Source organism: Sus scrofa, chromosome 7 (assembly GCF_000003025.6).
Source record: "Sus scrofa isolate TJ Tabasco breed Duroc chromosome 7, Sscrofa11.1, whole genome shotgun sequence".
NCBI lineage: Eukaryota > Metazoa > Chordata > Mammalia > Artiodactyla > Suidae > Sus > Sus scrofa.
In genome coordinates, this window is record NC_010449.5 from 11,601,729 (window position 1) to 11,622,148 (window position 20,420).

General features: G+C 49.9%; 1 protein-coding gene across 1 annotated transcript in view; it reads right to left on the reverse strand.

The window, feature by feature from the left end:
- DTNBP1 (dystrobrevin binding protein 1) overlaps positions 742-20,420 on the reverse strand; it is a 117,687-nt gene continuing 98,008 nt past the window's right edge. Inside the window, exons 8-10 of the mRNA NM_001098600.1 lie at positions 11,715-11,870; positions 2,574-2,717; positions 742-1,043 (exon numbers count right to left, since the gene is read on the reverse strand). Coding sequence (NP_001092070.1) covers positions 826-1,043; positions 2,574-2,717; positions 11,715-11,870 — 518 coding nt within the window. The 3' untranslated portion in view covers positions 742-825. The remainder of the gene's footprint in view (positions 1,044-2,573; positions 2,718-11,714; positions 11,871-20,420) is intronic.

Sequence of the window (20,420 nt, forward strand, 5' to 3'; positions counted from 1 at the left end):
TCATAATTGGATTCACCGATCCCGCAGCTGCCCGTGTTGCACTGAGCTCGCCGGTGGGACTGTCAGGAGCGTCCTGTGATTCCCTTTGTCACTCGTTGTTGCCGAAGACTGAACTGTGTCGGAATATTTAACAGTTACCTGAGCAGAGTCGTGTTGTCCAGTGTGCTTGTCCGGTTTTGATGGCCTTGCTGTGTACTCGCCCTCTTGGACAGTGAACTTCTGCCTACGGCTTTCGGTCTGACGTTTAATTTATTAGCGCTGCTCTGCACCCCTCCCTCGGGAGGGAGGACTTCATGTTGTTTATTGCCAGTTTTTTGTTTACTTTTCAGGTTTGTACTACAAGGTTTAATAATAAAAACAAAGTTTTTTGGACGCTGGTCTGTCGTGTGGAAGATGAGTGCGTGAAATGAGACCTTTCCGGATGCAGGGGCTGCAGCTCCGTCCCCTGGGCCCAGGATGCGCCCCTCGGCCCAGGATGCGCCCTGCCGGCCCCCCTCGAGCACAGCCCACGGCGCAGCTGCCTCCCCGCCCGGCGCCGGGCCGCGGGCCGCGGGGGACCCGTCCCCGTGGGCAGGGGCCCCGGGAGGGAGGGAGATGCCCCCGGCCCCGCGCGCCCTCGAGCCCCAGCCCCGCCTGCGGAGGGTGCGGATGGAGCAGCCCGGCTGGGAGGAACGTTCTCAGACTTTATTTTCAGGGCTTCTCAGTCGCTTCCTCACACGTTATGGGCAACTGTGGAAAACCGAGCCCCCCGGCAGCCCGAGCCTGCGCGGCGGCCGCCGCACAACCGCGCCTTCCCGGGAAGCTGGCGGAGGGCGGGCGCCGGGCTTACGAGTCACTGTCGTCGGTGTGGAGGGTGGCGAGGGCGGTGTCCACCTCGACTCCCTCCTCGTCAGACTGGACCACGGGGGACTCGCCGCCCTCGCTGGGGTCCGGGGCGGCCGGGTCGGTACCGGCTGAGGACGGGGAGGCCGGCGTGGCCGGTGGCCGGGAAGGCTCTGGAACCTGCAGACGGACGCCGTGCAGCCCGGGACTCGCGTCAGGCCCTGCAACACACAGCAGACAAGGCCCGGTGGCGGGCGTGCTGCCACTCCGCGCCGCCCCAAGGTGGTGTCTCAACTGGCCTAGCAGAAAGGGGGTGAGTTCTCCGCGCTGTGAGCTGCGGGAACCGCCCCCAGAGGCGGAGTGGGTGACCCCGCGCCAGCCTGGGGCCCTGAGCTGAGCCTGCTCCGCCTCAGACGGAAAGATCCAGAACCCTTTCACCGGCATCGAAAAACCACAGGAGCTCGAGGCCCACGGCGAGCCCTGCGTGTCTCTGAGGCGCCTTCCTGGTCGCCTGGACATCTGGATTCACCTCTGGGTGCCCTGTGCAGTCATGCGGAGAAATCCACATAGAAACGTGTGGATTCTGTTAAAGGAACCAAAACCAGAAGCTGATGACACGCTCTTCTTGACGCCGGGACAAGGCTCTGCTCACACGGTTCCCGGCAGAGGGGGAGCCGCTTTGTTGAGCCCGGACGGGCGCCCCTGGGCCGGACTGTGGCTGAGGGCCAGGCCCTGCTCAAGGGCTGGCTCTCCCCGCCTGTGTGCGTGGAGGAAACACCCTCCCCTCGTTCTCTGTGATGCCTGCACGCAGCCCCCCGCCCCAGGAATGGCCGGAAAGTACCAGGCGAGCCCAGGTGCAGGGCCAGAGCCTCCACACGCATCTGCTGGATGAGGGTGAAAGGAAATATCCGGACGGCGGTAAACGGAGTTAACGTGCCCACCGAGTTGCAACTTTTAAAACAGAAGCCAACTGCTGTGGCTGTGGCGTAGGCCGGTGGCTACAGCTCCGATTGGACTCCTAGCCTGGGAACCTCCAATTACCGCGGGTGGGACCCTAAAAAAGACAGACTAAAAATGAAAATTGAAATAGAAGCCAAGTGCTGAGCACGCACCTCGGCCCTGCTCACAGAAGAGATCAGTGCCGACCGCACTTGCAAGCGCGCCCTCCTCGCAAATTCTTTTTGTCTTTGTGTGTGTGTGTGTGTGTGTGTGTGGTGTGTGTGTGTGTGTGTTTGCCTTTTCTAGGGCCGCTCCCACGGCATAAGGAGCAGGCTAGGGGTCGAATCGGAGCTGTAGCCACTGGCCTACTCCCCAGCCACAGCAATGTGGGATCCAAGCCGCGTCTGCAACCCACACCACAGCTCACGGCAACGCCGGATCCTTAACGCACTGAGCAAGGCCAGGGATCAAAGCTGATAGTCAGATTTGTTCCTCGGAGCCATGATGGGAACTCCATCCCCTAAGTTCAAATGCTCAACCACTAAAACCCCACTCTAACTTCTGAGACAGAGGAGAGAGGAAAACACTAAGAAAGCTCTAGCTCTCTGGAGGTATTTGGGTAGAACAGTGAGCATCTGAGAAGCTCAGGCCCGCAGCAGCCAGTGTCTCCTTTGTCCACTCTGAGGCCAGACTCGGTGGGGACCAGACCTGGTGGGACAGGACGGGGACGTGCACGCCCTGACTGCTCCACCCACCCTGCGGGCAGCCTCCAGGCACAGGCATCTTTAAGGCTGTGGGCTTGGGGCCCTTACCGAGCACAGGGGACAGCGCTGTGTTATCCTCGCCGCCGGAATTCAGGAAGACGTCCAGGGCCTCCTGGTCAGAGATGTCCATCAGGTCCATCTGCTCCAGCATGTCCACGTTCACCTCCATGGACGACATGCTGCCCATGGGCTCTGGGAAGAGGCCAGACAGGAAGAGACTGGACCTTCTGTCATTGGGTCACACTCACAGGTCAGCTCCGGCTGCACCAGGCTAACCACATGGGGAAAAACGAGGTGATAAACCCCTGCCCCTGGAAGACCTTTAAAGCAGAAGTGAGGGCAGTGCACTACCGACACGTCCATCCTGGAGAACCTTGCTTACTGTCGCCTCTTACCCCTTCCACAGCTGTGTTCCTTTTTGCCCCAGCCCCGCTGCCTGCAAGCGCTGAAGGCGGCCCCCTTCCTGCGCCAGACATGCCTGGAGCAGCACGAGGTCGGCAGTCTGCCTGCCAGACATCTCTGCCTGCATTGCTCCAGCTTCGCTGCGGCTCCGCTGAAGTGTTCCCTGCCCTTGCGACATTTCTCCAGTCTTCCATCTTAAGCGCAAAGGCTGGGCATCTGCAAGCTGGCGAGTTGAGACCAAGAGCTCCTGGCAGTGAGAGACTAGGAAAAAAATCAGCCCACCAGCAAAAACAGGCCCTAGGACTGCTTGGGTCAGTGAGGGAGCTCCTGCTAGAATCTGTGTTTAAACTGCCAGTTAAGTCACGTCAGGCATGATGTGACTCTCATAGACAAATACACATTTCTGGTTGTGGACACACCCTTAACCCTGGGTCTCACAGGAATATAAACAACACAAAATCCAATCCCATCCAGAATTTCCAGCACACACACACAAGTAAGGGCGCTGTGAGTGAAGGGCAGCAGAAGCAGAATCTTAGCTTATTTTCCCAAGAATTTTACATATTTTAGCTTTAAATTTTAAATATTTACAATAGCTTTAAATATTTTAAAGAAACTTAAGATGGACTCCAACAATGAACAAGGTGTCAAAAATCAGACCAAGACTTCGGAAAAGAGCAAGTAACTCCCAGACAGGAAAACTTTAATCACTGAAATTTAACACTGTGGGCAAGATGAGTGAGATAATTAGTAAACTCGGAAGACTGAATAAATTCACTACACAGCAAAGAAATAAACACGGGGCGGGGGGGGGTAGAACGCCTAAGAGAGATGGCAAATGCCAAAGTCCACACGGTCACAGCTCCCAAATGAGAGCGATGCTCAGGCTGCTTGTCTTCCGGCCTCGCTGCCGGGAGACCTGACGTCCCAGATTCACGAAGAGACTGTGTTCCAAGCACGAGAGATGAAAGAAGTCCTCACCTCCGCACTGCAGTGACGTGATGAACATCAGAGAGCGAGCAGGCTAGGAACTAATTAGAGCACCAGCTGCTCGACAGGAAGTAGAAGACAGTGGAAGAGCAAGTTCAAAGAGGCGAGGCACCCGTCTCCCCAAAATTACACGTCCATAAGAAGCACTTAAGATCAAGTGTGAGATAAACTTCCCCTGAGCCAGCTCTCAGCAAAGCCCGCCCAGAGGAGGAGTTGGGTAAGTTTGTGAGTAAATAATGAATGAAAAAATCATACAGGGAGTTCCTGTCGTGGCTCAGTGGTTAACAAATCCCACTAGGAACCATGAAGTTGCGGGTTGGATCCGTGGCTGATCCGTGGGTTAAGGATCCGGTGTTGTTGGGAGTTCCCCTCATGGCCCAGTGGTTAACGAATCCGACTAGGAACCATGAGGTTTCGGGTTCAGTCCCTGGCCTTGCTCAGTGGGTTAAGGATCTGGCGTTGCCATGAGCTGTGGTGTCGGTCGTAGACGCAGCTTGGATCCCGCGTTGCTGTGGCTCTGGCGTAGGCCGGTGGCTACGGGACCAATTGGACCCCTAGCCTGGGAACCTCCATATGCCGCGGGAGTGGCCCTAGAAAAGGCAAAAGGACCAAAAAAAAAAAAAAAAAAAAAAAAAGGATCCGGTGTTGCCATGAGCTGTGGTGTAGGCCGCCAGCTGTAGCTGCAATTAGACCCCTAGCCTGGGAAGCTCCATAGGCTGCAGGTGCAGCCCTAAAAAGACAAAAGCCAAAAAAAAAAAAAAAAGAATCATATAGTATGAAGGACTGGGCGATAATGGCAGGAGAAGAGCTGTGATGACAGCCGGATCCTGTCTGGCCTGGAATGAAGGGCACAAGAAACTCCTGGAAGCCCAGCACTAAAACAGGAGTCTAAGAGAGCCGGTTCCGGCCAGAGGCTTGCTGCAGTGAGGCCTCCCAGTCGCCGCACGTGGCAATGTCCAAGGCAGTGGAGCTGGGCAGGAGCCGGGTCAAAAGCCAGATGACGTCTGCCATTAGTGCCACACGTGGCCTTGGAGGATTCACGCTGCCTCACAGAGGACACCGGGGCAGTGGAGGACCTGCCCTGGGGCGCGGGGGTCAAGCTCCTTCCTCTGGGGGGTGCTCTCCTGCAGATGGAGCTGCTGGAAGGTGAGGATATGTGGGTTTTCCTTGTGGCTGCGGAGGCCTGGGTGGCATTTTGGCCTGATTTCAGTTTTGGAAGGAGAAAAAAAAAAAGGGAGCAAAGGCTTTTTTCTTTTTCTTTTGGTCTGTGCTATCCTAAAGAGGGGAGACAGGAAACTGAACTACAAAGCACAGAAAACACCTTCAGGAAAACAGCACGAGATAAGACGGTAATGAAGCCAGTTTTACAGTCTCGGTTATGGGGCGAATTCGGTGGGATCACTGACTCCCTGGCTTCATTACCATCCTATTTGGTGCCATTTTCCTGACAGTGTTTCACTTGCAGTGATGAAATTTACTTTTACTCTGTTTACAGGGGACACTCCTCCTAAAATATAACAGAATCATTAAAATGTTAAGAAAAAAATAGTAAACAAATGACTTGAAGAAAGCTGATAGGCTATATATTAAACATCAACAAAATAGACTTGATGTTGGGATTGGCAAATACTACTATATACAGAATCGACTGTTAACAAGGACCTATATAGCTCAGGGAAATCTATTCAGTACTCCGTGAGAGCCTGTATGGGCAAAGAATCTGAAAAACGTTGGATGTGTGTGTAGTATGCATGGCCAATTCACTGTGCTGTACACCTGAAATTAACCCAACACTGTAAGTCGCCTATACGCCAATAAATCTTATTTTTAAAAAACAGACTTGGGAGTTGCCATTGTGGTGCAGCGGAAATGAATCCGACTAGGAATCATGAGGTTTCGGGTTCTTTCCCTGGCCTTGCTCAGTGGGTGAAGGATCTGGCGTTGCTGTGAACTGCTGGGTAGGTTGCAGATGAGGCTCAGGTCTGGCGTTGCTGTGGCTGTGGTGTAGGCCGGTGGCTACAGCTCTGATTAGACCCCTAGCCTGGGAAGCTGCACATGCCATGGGTGAGGCCCTGAGAAAACAAACAAACAAAAAAGACAAAAAAAAAAAAAAAATAGATTTAAGGGGAAACAAAGGCATTATTGGGGTGAAGGGTAGCACTTAATGATTTTTTTTAATGGTTCAATTCACCAGGAAGGTAATTCAAAATTTCTGTGTGACGGTATATTTTGTGGCTCTGTTTTTAAAGTAACATATGTAAGAATGACAAGGAAAATGTAACATGTTTGTGATCACGGGGTTTAACATACCTCTTTGATAATTAAGCAAAACAAAACTGAGCATGAACAAAAACCATCTGAAGAAGCGAATTTACAAGCCTGATGAGATGGACACACAGACACCCCACGCGTGTCATTTACAACCTGTTCTCAAGCACACAGGAAGCATGTAGGGAACACTAACATAAAGTCTTGAATGAAAGAGAAAAATCTCACTCTCCAAGCACAATAACATTTAATATTTGAAAACACACTTGTAAGAACTTCGTGAGTCAAATAAGAAACCTTGGTGGAAATTTTTTAAGTAAATTTTACTGGAGATGGAAATGTTTAAATATCCCCAAACTATTACCTCACAAAACTTGTAGAATATATTTTGTGTAGATTTATCAGGAAGATAAAAGGCACAAATCAGCGATCTGAGGAAGGCAAAAGCAAACCGAACCTCAAGTCCTGCACAGACTGAAGAAGGACAACTAGAGTGTATTTGAAAACGGGACAAGCGGGACAAATGCCCTGGGAAACTCGCTGAAATTAACAGCACGCGGGAAGCCGCTATGACCATAAGAGAGAGAGGAGAGTCGGCTCTTCCCCCGGAGAAATCACGGGTCCCGGGTGGTGGCAGAACCAAGTCCACTCGACGCGGGAAATCAGCGGTGAGCTCACCACGTGCGAGTGCAGACAAGCCCGGTACCGCTGAGGGGCTGGCTCATCCTCGGTGTACGAACAACATGATTCCAATCGAACCCTGGACAGGCCTTTTCACGGAACTTGAAACTAACTTTAATCCAGACGGACAAAAAGCCAGGAAGAGCCCGAGCAAGTCTGAGGGGAAACCATGTATGCGTGCGGGTAGGATGAGGGAGCGGCCCCGTCTAACCCGAGACTCGCCGTGACAGGTTTCTCAGCCCAGACCCCAGGTCGGCCTTTGCTGCGGTCTGTCTGGTTCGCATCTGCGGGAGCGTGAGCAGCATCCCCGACCTCCAGCCACTAGATGCCAGGAGCACACCCCCGTCCCAATCACAGCAAACAAAACACACTGCCACATGTCCTCTAGGGGACAAAGATGTCTCTGGCCAAGAAGCACTGTTTCAGGAAGAAATAAAATTAAGACAGAATGGTTTTGGCTCAAGGCCAGACGAAAAGGCAGAAAAGAGCCTAGAGAAGACAATAACCTGACAGAAGACCACGTGAGCTTTCCTGCTGGTACAATAACTCGTGGTGGATGTAAGAGCCAAATACAAAACGGAAAATGTTACGACGTTTAGAATAAGACAGAAGACTGTTCCTAGAACTGGGAGAGAAGGACTAAACCAGACACAGAAGTATAAACCATAAATAAGACAGTAAAATGGGCAAAGCTGGTCACATTCAAAATACACAGTCAGCAAAAGGCCAAACGAGATAGAAAAGCCACAGATTGAGAGAAGAAACCTGCGCCAGACATGATTAGAAAAGGCCCATTGATACCACACGTATAGGCCGCGATAAAGCGTGACAACTGACCATGAGAAAAGTGGACAATCAAGGAATTGCGACCGGAAGCCAAATACCATTGTGCACCCAGAGAATGACCGAAACACTCGAGCATGTGACCCTATCAAGTGCTGACAAAGATGTGGCGTGAACAGTTCACACTCGCACAGCTGTGGGAGATGGGAACTGACGTGGATGGTTGGGCAAGTGACGTGACAGTCTCGTAAGCGCTTGTCCGACTGGACAGTACGCACTGCTCTCTACAGACCCTGAGGCCCTGCTTCTCAAGACAGAGACCCGGTCAGCAGCCTCAGCATCACCTGGAGCTTGTTAGACATGCACATTCTCAGGGCCCCCCCGGCCCTGCCGCCCCAGCCCCTGTTGCAGTCCAGGACACACGGCAGTGCTCTCAATAAGACTTTGACACGAAAATGCTCATCAGCACAGCAGCGGATGACACATGTTCACATTCTGGGTAAATGAACGAACGAGAAGGAGTGAGACGTGTGGGTGTGGGTGCTTCTCAAAACGCTGCCTGAGAAAACAAGCTGCATCAAAGGCGGTGTGAAGCCGCTTGGTGAAGTTGTGTGCAAACGTGCAGAGCACACACGCAGAGCTTCGGGAGAGGGCGCGTGGCTCAGGCGCAAGGAGCCAGGAGGGGCAGAGGCCACGCAGGATGGGCGGGGGAGGGGGCGTGATGGGGACCTTCGACTGGGCGGGTCATGTTTTTTGAGCTGGGTGGTCAGTCCATGGATAGTTCATCTTGTTCCTCATACCTTTTTGTTATGTCTGGAATATTTATAACATTTTAAAATCTCAAGTCAAGTATGTTAAAATGTTAACATGTCAATAAAGCTGGAAACATGGGCATCCTAGGCTATTTTCAGTTCTTTTCTGGATATGAGAATACTTTCTAATTAACATGGAAATCAGCAATGGGTCACAGTTAAGTTTCAGACTTACAAGTGACCCCCTCGGGGGGTCATACAAAGAAAGGTTAAAGTCATAAGCTGACAGTCGTGTTTTGAGAGAGGTGTGTCTTGGGGGACATTTTTATCTACCAGTTGTATCTTTTCTAACTTTGTTAATTTTATCAAATACCCCCTCCTCTTCTCTGAGGGCACAGGGTCTACTCAGGGACAACCAGGGGCTGAGTCGGAGTGTGTGAGGGCACCGGGGTGCCCCTGGCTCCACAGGACCTGATGCTACTGAACTACCCAAGAAGCAGAGCCCAGGACCCAAGTCTGACATACAGGTTAGGAAGCAGGTGCACACAGGGCATCTCCAAGGTGATCTGGTCAGGGTACCCAGGTGCTTCGCAAGAAAGAAAATGAAAGCAATAGATGCTTTCCTGAGAAAATGAGCATCTTGTGGGCGGAAGAGAGAACCTGGTACAAAGCACCTCACGGTGTCCTAACAGTACCTGGAGCTGCTGGCACGTGTGGGCCCCGGGCCCCCTTTGCTCCTCAGCACAGCCAGCCCTGGCCTCGCACCTCTTCAAGCTGGCGAGGCTCCGCTGTGTGGCTCCCAGCCTCACTGTGATCTCGGTGATTGCAGATGTCCCGGCAGCCTCTGCTCATTTTCTGGATAAAACTATCCCTGCCTTTGTCTTAATTTAAAAATGATACTTTGGAGAAAAGGGAACCCTCCTACACTGCTGGTGGGAATGTAAGTTGGTACAGCCACGATGGAAAACAGTAGGGAGGTTCCCCAGAAATCTAAAATCTAGCAATCCCACTCCTGGGCATATATCTAGACAAAACTGTAATTCAAAAAGATACATGTACCCCTACATTCATAGCAGCACTGTTCCCAATAGCCAAGACATGGAAACAACCTAAATGTCCATCAGCAGATGAATGGATTAAGAAGATGTGGTGCATATATACAATGGAATACTATTCAGCCATAAAAAAACGAAATAATGCCATTTGCAGCAACAAGGATGCAACTAAAGACTCAAATACTAAGTAAAGTTAGAAAGAGAAAGACAAACACCATATGCTATCACTTATATATGGAATCTAAAATACGGCACAAATGAACCTATCTAGAGAACAAACACACAGACAGAGAGAACAGAACTGTGGTTGCCAAGGGGGAGGTAGTGGGAGTGGGATGGACTGGAAGTTAGGGGTTAGCAGATACAAACTACTGCATTTCGAATGGATAGACAATAAGGTCCTACTGTGTACCACAGGGAACTATGTCCTAGCTCCTGGGATAGACTGTGATGGGAAATAACATTAAAAAAAGATTATGTGTGTGTGTGTGTATGACTGAATCAATTTGCTGTATAGCAGAAATAGGCACAACACCATAAATCAACTATAATTTAAAAAAAAAATGCTTTTGAAAGAAAAATTCAGCCTGCTATTTCTGATTTAGTGGAATGAGTCCAAAATACCATGTTCACTGGAAAGATTTTTTAAATGTTGATTGATTCCTCTAAAGTAAACATCCCCCATGTTCATCCTCAGAGATGACATTCCGTGGGAAAGGGACGTGTGGCCCGCCAGGCTGGGAAGGGATGGCTCTGAGCCGCGCAAGGAGAAACCTGTTAGAATCGTCCCTTCTGCTCTGGCTGAAGCTGGAAAGCCCAAGTCCCCCAATTTTCTTCCCCACTGCTTTCAAAACCCCACATACTGGCAACGTGTGCCCGACTCTTGTTTTTTTACCTAAAAAAACAGAGCCCAACAGTTTTTTAAAACTTGAAGGATGATTTTTTTAGGTGCTTGAAACCATGAAACGTCAGTTCCTTCATATTTAATTGCTATCTGCTCAACAGGTGTTGGCCAGCCCTTCCCTCTGCCCAACACCGGACTCTGCTGGCCACGGAGGACCCTGCAGGAACGGCTCGCCCCATCTCAAGGGGCTCCCCACCAACAAAGAGGGACTTCTGACCCTGCAGCCTCTACTGTGTCCTCATCCCAGGAGGATGGGAGCTCCCAGAAGGCACTTTCATTTTCTCTTTGTCTCCTCTGGGCCTAAGAAGTGCGCTGAATGCCTAGCAGGCCCTCAGGAAGTGTCTGCTGAACTAAAGGACGGGGCCGAACAGTTCAGCCTAAGAGTTTCTACTGCTTGTTTTCTGCACTGTCCCACCTGCACACCCCCTTGGTGTAATGTCTCATTATATTCACATTTGTGGGTCAGATGTGCCGGGGTGGGTGTGTCTGTTGTAGACTGAGCGTTTGTGTGTCCCCAGGCCACACCAAATATGCTGAAGCCCTGACCCCGCATGTCATGGTTTGGGAGGTGATGAGGTTTAGGTGAGGTCATGAGGGTGGGGCCCCTGGGATGGGGTTAGTGCCCTTCTAAGAAGAGACACCAGCGAGACCAAGCTCTCATCACCAAGGGAGGACACAGCCAGATGCCAGCCCAAGAGCTCTCAGTGGGAACCAACTCAGCCAGCCCTTGCTCAAGGACGTCCAGCCTCCAGAACCGTGAGAGTAAACTGTTGTGATAAGCCACCAGTCTGTGGCGGTGTGTGATGGCGGGTGGATTAGGGCGCTGTCCTCCTCAGCTCCGCCCACAACGGGACACAGACCGAACAGAGCTGGCTCTCCCCATCCCCAGCGCCAAACACTAAAGACACTGCTCCGTGGGATGCAAAGAGGGCGAGTGACTCGAGATGAAGAGGCGAAACATCCCCCTCAGCTCAAACCGTGAACGCACTCTGAGCACATGTGCAGTCGGACTTTCCCGGTGAGGACAGACCCTACGGAAGCACTGTCTCCGTAAGTAGCCGAGGTGCCTTCCGAGACACCCCCATACCGACTACTGATTAGACCCCTAGCCTGGGAAGCTCCACATGCTGTGGGTGTGGCCCTAAAAAAAGCAAAAGAAAACCCCCCCAAACAAAAAAGAATGATTCCATATTTTCTACGGATCTCCAGCAAAGCCTAGGACTGGAGGCGGCGGCCAAAGCGACGGCAGGACGCGTCCACTTGGAGTTTGGGTTCTAACAGCAACGAGGCCTCTGGGGCCCCTCCCCAGCCCCTCTCTAGGGAGCACCCCCCCCAAACCTGCTCCCCGACTTGCCTCGCCTCTCGGCGATCTGCAGGTAGCCCGTGGAGAGGTACTGCTCCATGTCCTGCTGGAAGGCTTCCTCAAAGAACTTCTGCCGCTCCTTCAGCTTCATCTGCTGGGCTTGCTCCATTTCCAGGACCTTCTGGGTGTGCTCTACATCGAGCTCAGCTGCAGACACAGAATAACTTGGGTCAGGGCTTGAGGAGGGACTGAAACTCCCACTCGCAGAGCCACACCTGCGTGTCCACCGGGCACCGCGGCTGCAGCACTGTCCCCATGACCCGGCCACGTGCCGGCCGGTCCAGGCCTCTGCAGCGCGGTTCCTCTGCCTGGATGGACCCCAACCCCGCGCACAGAGCCGTCGTCTTTCCAGGCTCATTTCCCAGTTGCTCCTTCAGGTAACTCGAGCGGCCCCTGCTGCTCCGTCCGGAGCCTCCACGGCGGCACGGAGCTCAAGCATCGGTGCTGACTGTCCCTCACGGCACCGCAGGGAGAGACCAGGGTCCCCTGAGGACGGCGGCCACGCGTTTCTCATCTCTGCGTCCTCCAGCTCGGGGCTGGGCACGCGGCAGGCACCTCGGGAGCGTCTGTGAAAGACCAAGGGCGCGGCCGGCGAGGTCGCGGAGCAAAGCGCCGGCCCTTGGCTCTGCTGCCCGGGAACCAGCCACCCGGCTGCGTCGGCTGATCTGACGGAGCCTCACGCTACTCACGTGAAAACGCGGGATAAACCTTAACCCAGTCGCGATGGGGAACTTAGGAACATTCTCATTAAGCGAGGGCTGCGTCATTTAACACCAGGAAGAACGCTAACACCACCAGCCTTGCCCTGCCGCCGGGCAAGTGCGAATTCACCACCCCCGCAGCATCTCAACCTTCCCAAGGCTGCCTGGAGAACACGGGCGATTCGGTCACTCTCCACCTTCTACAGGGGCCGAGGGGTGGTTCTGAATTTGCTTCCAACATTCGAGTCCTTTGTTCTGCACAGGGTGCAGTGGGCAGGATTGGGGACGGTCCCCCGGGAACCCTGCCCCGGGTGCTCACGCCCCGCAGGACCCCCGGGACACCCGTGCACAGCCACCTGTACAAAACACGGGTCCTCTGGCTGAGCCTGACCTAACCAGGCTCTGAAAGGAGAAAATATGGGAGTGCGAGAGGGATGTGACTTGAGGGCCAAGCCCTCCGCTGGCTGCAAGGATGGAGGGGCCGTTCACAAGGACTGCAGGTGGCGTACAGGAGCCCAGAGCCGCCCCAGGCCAAGAGCCAGCATGAGGCGACAGCTCGGGGCTGGCACTCTGCCAACACCCTGAACCAGCTTGGAAACGGGCACCTCCTGAACCTCCCAGAAGGATGGCAGCCTGGCCGACCCCTAACGCCAGCCTGCGAGGCCCTGAGCAGAGAACCCGGTCACAGGTTACAACGGCCATCATCAAAGAGACGTGAGAAGAGTTCCTTCCTGTTGGCGCAGAGGAAACGAACCCGACCTGCATCCACAAGGAACGAGAAATGATGTGACACGGCAATGATGTGACACGGTGGCGGTGCAGCACATCCACCGTGGTAACCACACTGCAGCTCATAAATGCATCGAACCAACACAGCATACATACTAAGCTTACACCATGTTATCTGTCAATTATAAAAAAGGAAATAAAAAGTTGAAATAAAAAAACCCGTCGGGGTGTTATCAAGTCCTTTTCAACAACCCCCGCCAGAATTTACCATGAACAATGGTCTTCAAGGCCCCCCGTGACCGGCCTGAGTCACTCCTTCCACAGTCGCCACCCCCTTTCACAGCCCTAAGTGCAACCTAATCCTGGACGCCCAGATCTTAAACACTGGGTCACGGAGTGTGTCTCTAATCCCACGTTTTATGGTCTGCCATGTCTGGAACACTCCGGATACCCTACTTGAACCCCATTCTACACACACGCAAGGCACGCTGACTCATGTTAACCAAAGCCACACAGGGCAGTCAATCTTCTCCACTCCCTGTGATCACATCTGACGCGGACACGTGACGATAACGCATGTCACGATGATAACCACGACATGCATCCTCTGTTGCCACGCCACCCTGGCTCGCACTCCTTGTCTCTTATCTCTTTTTACAGGGAGATGGTTTGGGGAGTTCACATCGTGGCGCAGCAGAAATGAATCTGACTACGACCCACGAAGTTGAAGGTTCAATCCCTGGCCTTGCCCAGTGGGTTAAGGATCCAGTGTCGCCGTGAGCTGTGGTGGAGATCACAGACGCAGCTCAGATCCCACACTGCTGGGGCTGTGGCGTAGGCAGGCGGCTGTAGCTCCGACTAGACCCCTAGCCTGGGAATCTCCATATGCCGCAGGTGCGGCCCTAAAAAAACAAACAATAACAACAACAAAAAACAACAGGGAGATGGTTTGGAAAGAGCGCATGTTTTGTTTGGAATCTTTCTGGGCCTGGGTCCTCTCCTTTTAGCAGATGCTCCTGGCAGTCACACCTCATCGCTCTAGCTTGCCTCCGACTTCAGCTGCCCCTCTGGAAGGCAGCTCTTTGTGAGCCCAGCTGCATGTGCATGTGGTTCCCCCTCCAGATGCGTCTCTCATGTATTCTGGTCAGAGTGCTCTCTGAATCCTGGGGAACCACGAGCCAGCTTAGCCCAGAAGTTCTGGGAATTGAGGCAGCTCTCAACCAGTGGGTGACAGAAGTTAGTGTGTCAATGCCCAAGTCTCCCATCCCTTGGACGGACGATTCTAGGAGGCATTCTGAACACTCTCAGAGGGGCTGGGGCGACTGCAGCCTCTTGGCGGCAGCAGCAGCTTCAATAATGCACCCCTTTATCAATGCTTCCCCCTTGCTCTCTCACCCTTGCTTCCTGGAATCACCTCCCAAACAAACCATCTGCAGCCAAAGCCTCGTCTCAGGCTCTGCTTCCAGGAAACCTGAGCTAGGATATCTATTACTAGCTACAACTAACCTAACCCCTCTGGGTCCTAACCTCCTTCTCTATACAAGAGCGGTACCCTTATTTCCTAAGGGTGGTGGCAGGATTAAAAGAGGTAACATATGAATCACCAGGCACATGGCACTGACCAACGGCTGACAGCTTATTTGATACCCGCACTATTATTAGGAAAAGGGAAGGATACGAAATATTGCCAGGAACCAGGATGAGCATGACACTGAGAATCACCCCCACTCTCTCAGCCCCACTCGACACTTACGAATGGGTCGCTTTTCAGTGCCCTTCATAAATCTGCAAGGAATTGCGAGCGTACTTGTAAGAGAAGAAGAAAGAGAACTTAAGAGGATGTCTTTGCATTTTTTCACTTCAGTCACCCTATCTGCTCAAATGCTTCTTGACTGCCAAGTGCATCAGAATAAGTCAACCCTAAAATAGATTAAGTACGCTTCAAACACTTCAAACGAAGTTCAATTAATCTTTTAAAAAAGTAATTTCAAAATAGGCAGCTCAAAAACAAAGATCAACGCAGAAATCATCAAAGGGGTTTTCACTAAAGAAGATCTTGTTTTAACTGAACTAAGACATTCTGCAGATACAAAGATACAGTTATGCAACTTGACAACGTTCATTCTCAAGAATTCTGCTTCAAAAGTTCAATTGTCTCATGGTTTTTGTATTTGAAGTCCTATGGTTTTTATCTTAGGTTTTCTATGTTGGAATGAAATCTAATCATGTATCAGCCTCACAAGAGGTGAAGCTTAGGAAGCTTAAAATGATTTAAAGGAAACAGTCACTGTTTTGAGTGGGTTTTGTTTGTTTGTTTTTTGCTTTTTAGGGCTGCACCTGCAGCATATGGAAGTTCCCGGGCTAGGGGTCAGATCAGAGCTGCAGCTGTCTGCAGCCACGGCAATGCAGCATCCAAGCCGCGTCTGTGACCTACACCACAGCTCACAACAACACCAAAGCCTTAACCCACTGAGCGAGGCCAGAGACCGCACCCTCATAGATCCTAGTTGGATTCATTAACTGCCAAGCCACGAAGGGAACTCCCTATTTTAAGTTTTAAGCCATGTTATATACACTGGGTTTGTTTGTTTGTTTTTAATATTTCCAACTGCCCTTCATCAGTTTCCACTTTATTTCAGTGCCCCTCCTACAGCTCAGGGCTGAGCTCTAAGCTAGAATTGCTGAGAACTAAGCAGGGTTACTCTGTACCAGCTCTGCACTCAGGACAATGATGACAGAAGTGCAGGGAAGCCTGCTGAGCAGCTCGAGTCCCCCTCGGCTACGTGCCTGAGTAAGGATGTGCTGGCTGTGCTGTTTGTTCTGGATCACTGGTCCAGCTGTGGTCAAAAAAACAACTACATTTGGGAGTGGAGAAATGACAGAAGGACACTCGGGAAATATTTCAAGTCCAGGGGTTTAATAGCATCTGGACTGGGAGGATGACAATGGAGAAATATGAATTATAGCACACTTTTCTACAAGGAAAAATGACCCCTCATTCACATCCAAGGTGTCATTTATTATACTGGGGAAAGTCAGACAAACACAAAGATTTAAAGAACTTCAACAAATAACCTTAAGATTAAAAGCAAGAAAGAGACAGGAAAAAAAAAAAAAAAAAAAAAAAGACACCATAGTGTTTCTACCAGCAGTCAAGAGTAATCATTTAATTCTATTATCAATCTGGTCTGTGCCTCCTTTTATCTCAACCCCAGGTCATTGGTCAAGTTTATCTGACTGCAACTTCCACGAGCCTCCACCATCAATTTCAAACGAGTCATTTCTCAAAACAACAAAAAAATTCCATTACTAGGTAAGATGGTTTTTAATGGGGCATAGGGTAGCACAAGATATATGAAATAATTTTTAAAAATCCATCAGACCTATTTCAGGAACAATTTCACCCCATTCCACAACTAAGCCTTTTAACAGGGCTGATAAGTGGAAAAAAAAGAGAGCAAGGCATTAATGACCGAAAAAGCCCAGAGCCGCTGAGGAGAAGGAACTGGCAGGTGTGCGGAAAACCAGGATAAGCCTCCTCAGCAGAAGAGGGTGAAGGAGAAGCCCTCTGTCCGAAAACGTTGAGAGAGAAACAATAAAATTAACTAAATATAGGTTAGGAAAAACTCTGGTAACCTCTACTAATATTAAAGATTGAGAACCTTTTCCTTTCCTTTTTTTTTTTTACTTTTTTTACGGCTGCACTTGGCGCACATGGAGGGTCCCAGGCTAGGGGTTGAATCAGAGCTACAGCTGCCGGCCTGGACCACAGCCACATCTGCGACCTACACCACAGCTCACGGCAATGCTGGATCCTTCACCCACTGAGCGAGGCTGGGGATGGAACCCGCAACCTCATGGTTCCGGTCGGATTCGTTTCTGCTGTGCCAGGATGGGAACTCCAAGAACATTTTTCATTCAAGTTTTATGTAATAACCACCATCAGGCTGTTCAATGCCCAGGCTCCTCCTGCTGCCCTCTCGCACCCTCCCCAGTCGCTCATCTATTCTCCACAAATGTCCCATAAATGAAATCTTGGGGTATACAGCCTTTTGAGACGGACTTTCTTCACTAGGCACTTGCTTCTTTTTTTTCATTATTACAAATAAGGCGGGAGTTCCTGTCGTGACACAGTGGTTAACAAGTCCGACTAGGAACGATGAGGTTGTGGGTTCGATCCCTGGCCTTGCTCAGTGGGTTAAGGATCCGGCGTTGCCGTGAGCTGTGGTGTAGGTTGCAGACGTGGCTCGGATCCTGCGTGGCTGTGGCTGTGGTATAGGCTGGCATTTACAGCTCCGATTCGACCCCTAGCCTGGGAACCTCCATATGCCGCTGGTGCGGCCCTAGAAAAGGCAAAAAGACAAACAAACAAATAAGGCTGCTATGAACATGTGTGTACCAGCTCGAGGATGAAAATAAATCATCACTTCTTTGAGATAAAGGCCCAAGAATGTAACTGCAGGGTCACAAGGTACATGCATTTTTTGGTTTTGAAAGGAAGTGTCAAGTTCTTTTCCAGAGTGGCCCCTTGCCCACTGGATGCTGACCTCATTCCGCCGCCTCCTCACCAGCATTTGGTGACACATGGATTCTGTTTCCTCTCCTCCTCCCTTCCCCAGAGTATGTGTCTGTCAAAAACAAGTTTCAACTTCCTTTTACATATTTTCAATAATTGCTATTAAAGAGCAAATTATATTTAATTTTAGAAAAATTCTTCACAAGAATTGAGAACTTGTTAGACAAAGACAAAATACACAAGATTTCCTACCAATTTTAAAACCCATCTACTCTGTAATTTTACTATTTTTTTCTGTCTCAAATTAGCTTTCAAAATAAGGCATTCTCAACTGGTTTTTTTTTTTTTAAAGAGATCTTTAATTAATATTGTCCTAGGATTTGCAGGTTTTAAACATCCATTTTAAAAATACCAACTTCTGTGCCCTATGTTTTTGCAGTGTTTAAAAGTTTTTTGTCTAGCACGCCTTCATCAACTACTAGTTTCTGAGATGGACTTACAATTATTTTATGCCATACATTATTTCTGAGTATTCGAGAGTATTCTGGAGCCCTTTCCTTGTTCCTCAGAATTGGCCTTTGAGAAAAAACATGCTGTGCATGCTAAAGTCAACACATTTTTAAACAGAAAGTTAAATTACTTTACAGAACCATTTCCCCCCATCCTGCCCCACCACAGGTGTGTACATACACACACACACACACACACACACACACACACACACACACATCAAGAACCAAATGCTACTTACTTCTTTTACATGCAACTAATAAAGGACGTGTCTTACCTAAATGTAGTCGTTTAGAATAATGGCAGGTTTTTGCTGAGAGAATAAATAACTTAGACATCGACTCGTGGCAACTCCTGCAGGGACCTCACAAAGTTCAGTCCTTTAGAGCAGCTCCTGGAACAGCTGCTTCCTAAACCCGTGTCACAGGAAACAAACTCTATTCTAGTATCTAAACTTCTGGAACACTTTTACAATTTCTATCAGTTACCAAGAAGGAAATGACCACCATCCCGAGTGTTAACGAGCGAAACGGCAGAAACAGACCGTGTACAAGGTTTGCCCCAAACAGGAAGAAAGGCTCAACTAACTGCACCTTCTCTTTTACGGGAGGAGCAAGGCAGCTCAGAGCCACACCCTTCACGGGCTCCGGCCTCTACCTTCCCCATTGGAAGCGGGGGCGGGAGGGGGGGGGAGAAGAAGGTGGGGGGCGGCTTCCAGATGCTCTCCCTGAGAAACTCACTTCCAGCTCTTAAACACCGTAATTCTACTTTTACTTTTTTTTTTTTTTTTTGTCTTTTTGCTATTTCTTTGGGCCGCTCCTGCGGCATATGGAGGTTCCCAGGCTAGGGGTTGCATCGGAGCTGTAGCCACCAGCCTACGCCAGAACCACAGCAACGCAGGATCCGAGCCGTGTCTGCAACCTACACCACAGCTCACGGCAACGCCGGATTGTTAACCCACTGAGCAAGGGCAGGGACCGAACCCGCAACCTCATGGTTCCTAGTCGGATTCGTTAACCACTGCGCCACGACGGGAACTCCTACTTTTACTTACTTTTGATTGAGGCAGGAAGAGGTATCCCCAAATCCTGTCTTTTTCTTTTTGGGGGGTAAAATGACATGAAAATCAGATTAGCAGTAAGAAATTTAAGACCTTTTTTTTTTTAAATTAATTAATTTATTTTTTAAGACCTTTTGATTTAAGACATATTCAAAGGAAATCAGATTCAACTGTTAACAAAAACCTGAAAGTATGCTTGCATTTATTTTCCTGGTCATTTTATTGCTTAACGAATGATTAGAACCAGAAAGCTTAAGATGAACGGATAAGTGACAAGTGCCCTCAACCTCTGGCTTCATGAGTTATTAACCTGGTCAAACTTCACAGCCTCAAGGTGGGAGGTTGTGACCTGAAGAGTCTAGGTAGCACCAAGCTGGCTGTGCTTCCTGCAGGGGATCAACAAATAACTGAACAGGTAAGATGAGTCAGTTTAAAGGAGTGATGCAACTCCATTTGGAAGTGCTATTCTGTACTTTGATGACAAAAGATACTTCTTATAAAAATGCTCTTAAGATATTCAAGCATATGTCATGTTTTCCCAGTCTTTGGATAGGTTCCAATTTTTTTCTTGTAAGACTGAAAAAACTCCAGGCTAGCAGCTCTGTGTTATGAACATGTAGCCCAATTTCTTAGAAGTTTAAAGTCTTACCGGACACTTGCCTTAATTTTACTTATAGTACTGACCTACCTAACAATTATTTCCAGGGGGAAAATGGGCAAGGTTTACATTGCTTCAGTAATTCTCTCCACCTCTGAAGTTGTTTGCTGTTGTTACTACATTAAAGACTCCAGAAAAAATACTAACTGACCGCTTGTGTCTAACTGTGAAAATCAACCATTACAGAGTTCATTCAAAGGGGTTATGAAGACAGGCCTTTAGGGCTGGTCACACAGAAGTTTCTGGACCACTGGGTCCCAGGCCCAGAGTTTCTGATTCAGTAAGTGGTAAGAACAGAGAATCTGCATTTTATACTAATCCAAGGTGATGCTAATGCTGCTGTTCCAAGGGCCAGACTCTGAGAACCACAGCTCTAGATAAACTCTATCTGCACATTCGCTTCATTCAAATTTTTACTTTGTACAAATATTTACGTACGAAAAAAAAAAAAAACAAATATAAGATGGGGAAGTTGGCACAATTCATGGAAATGACAAAAACATCCCCTCCTAAACTCTCTTTA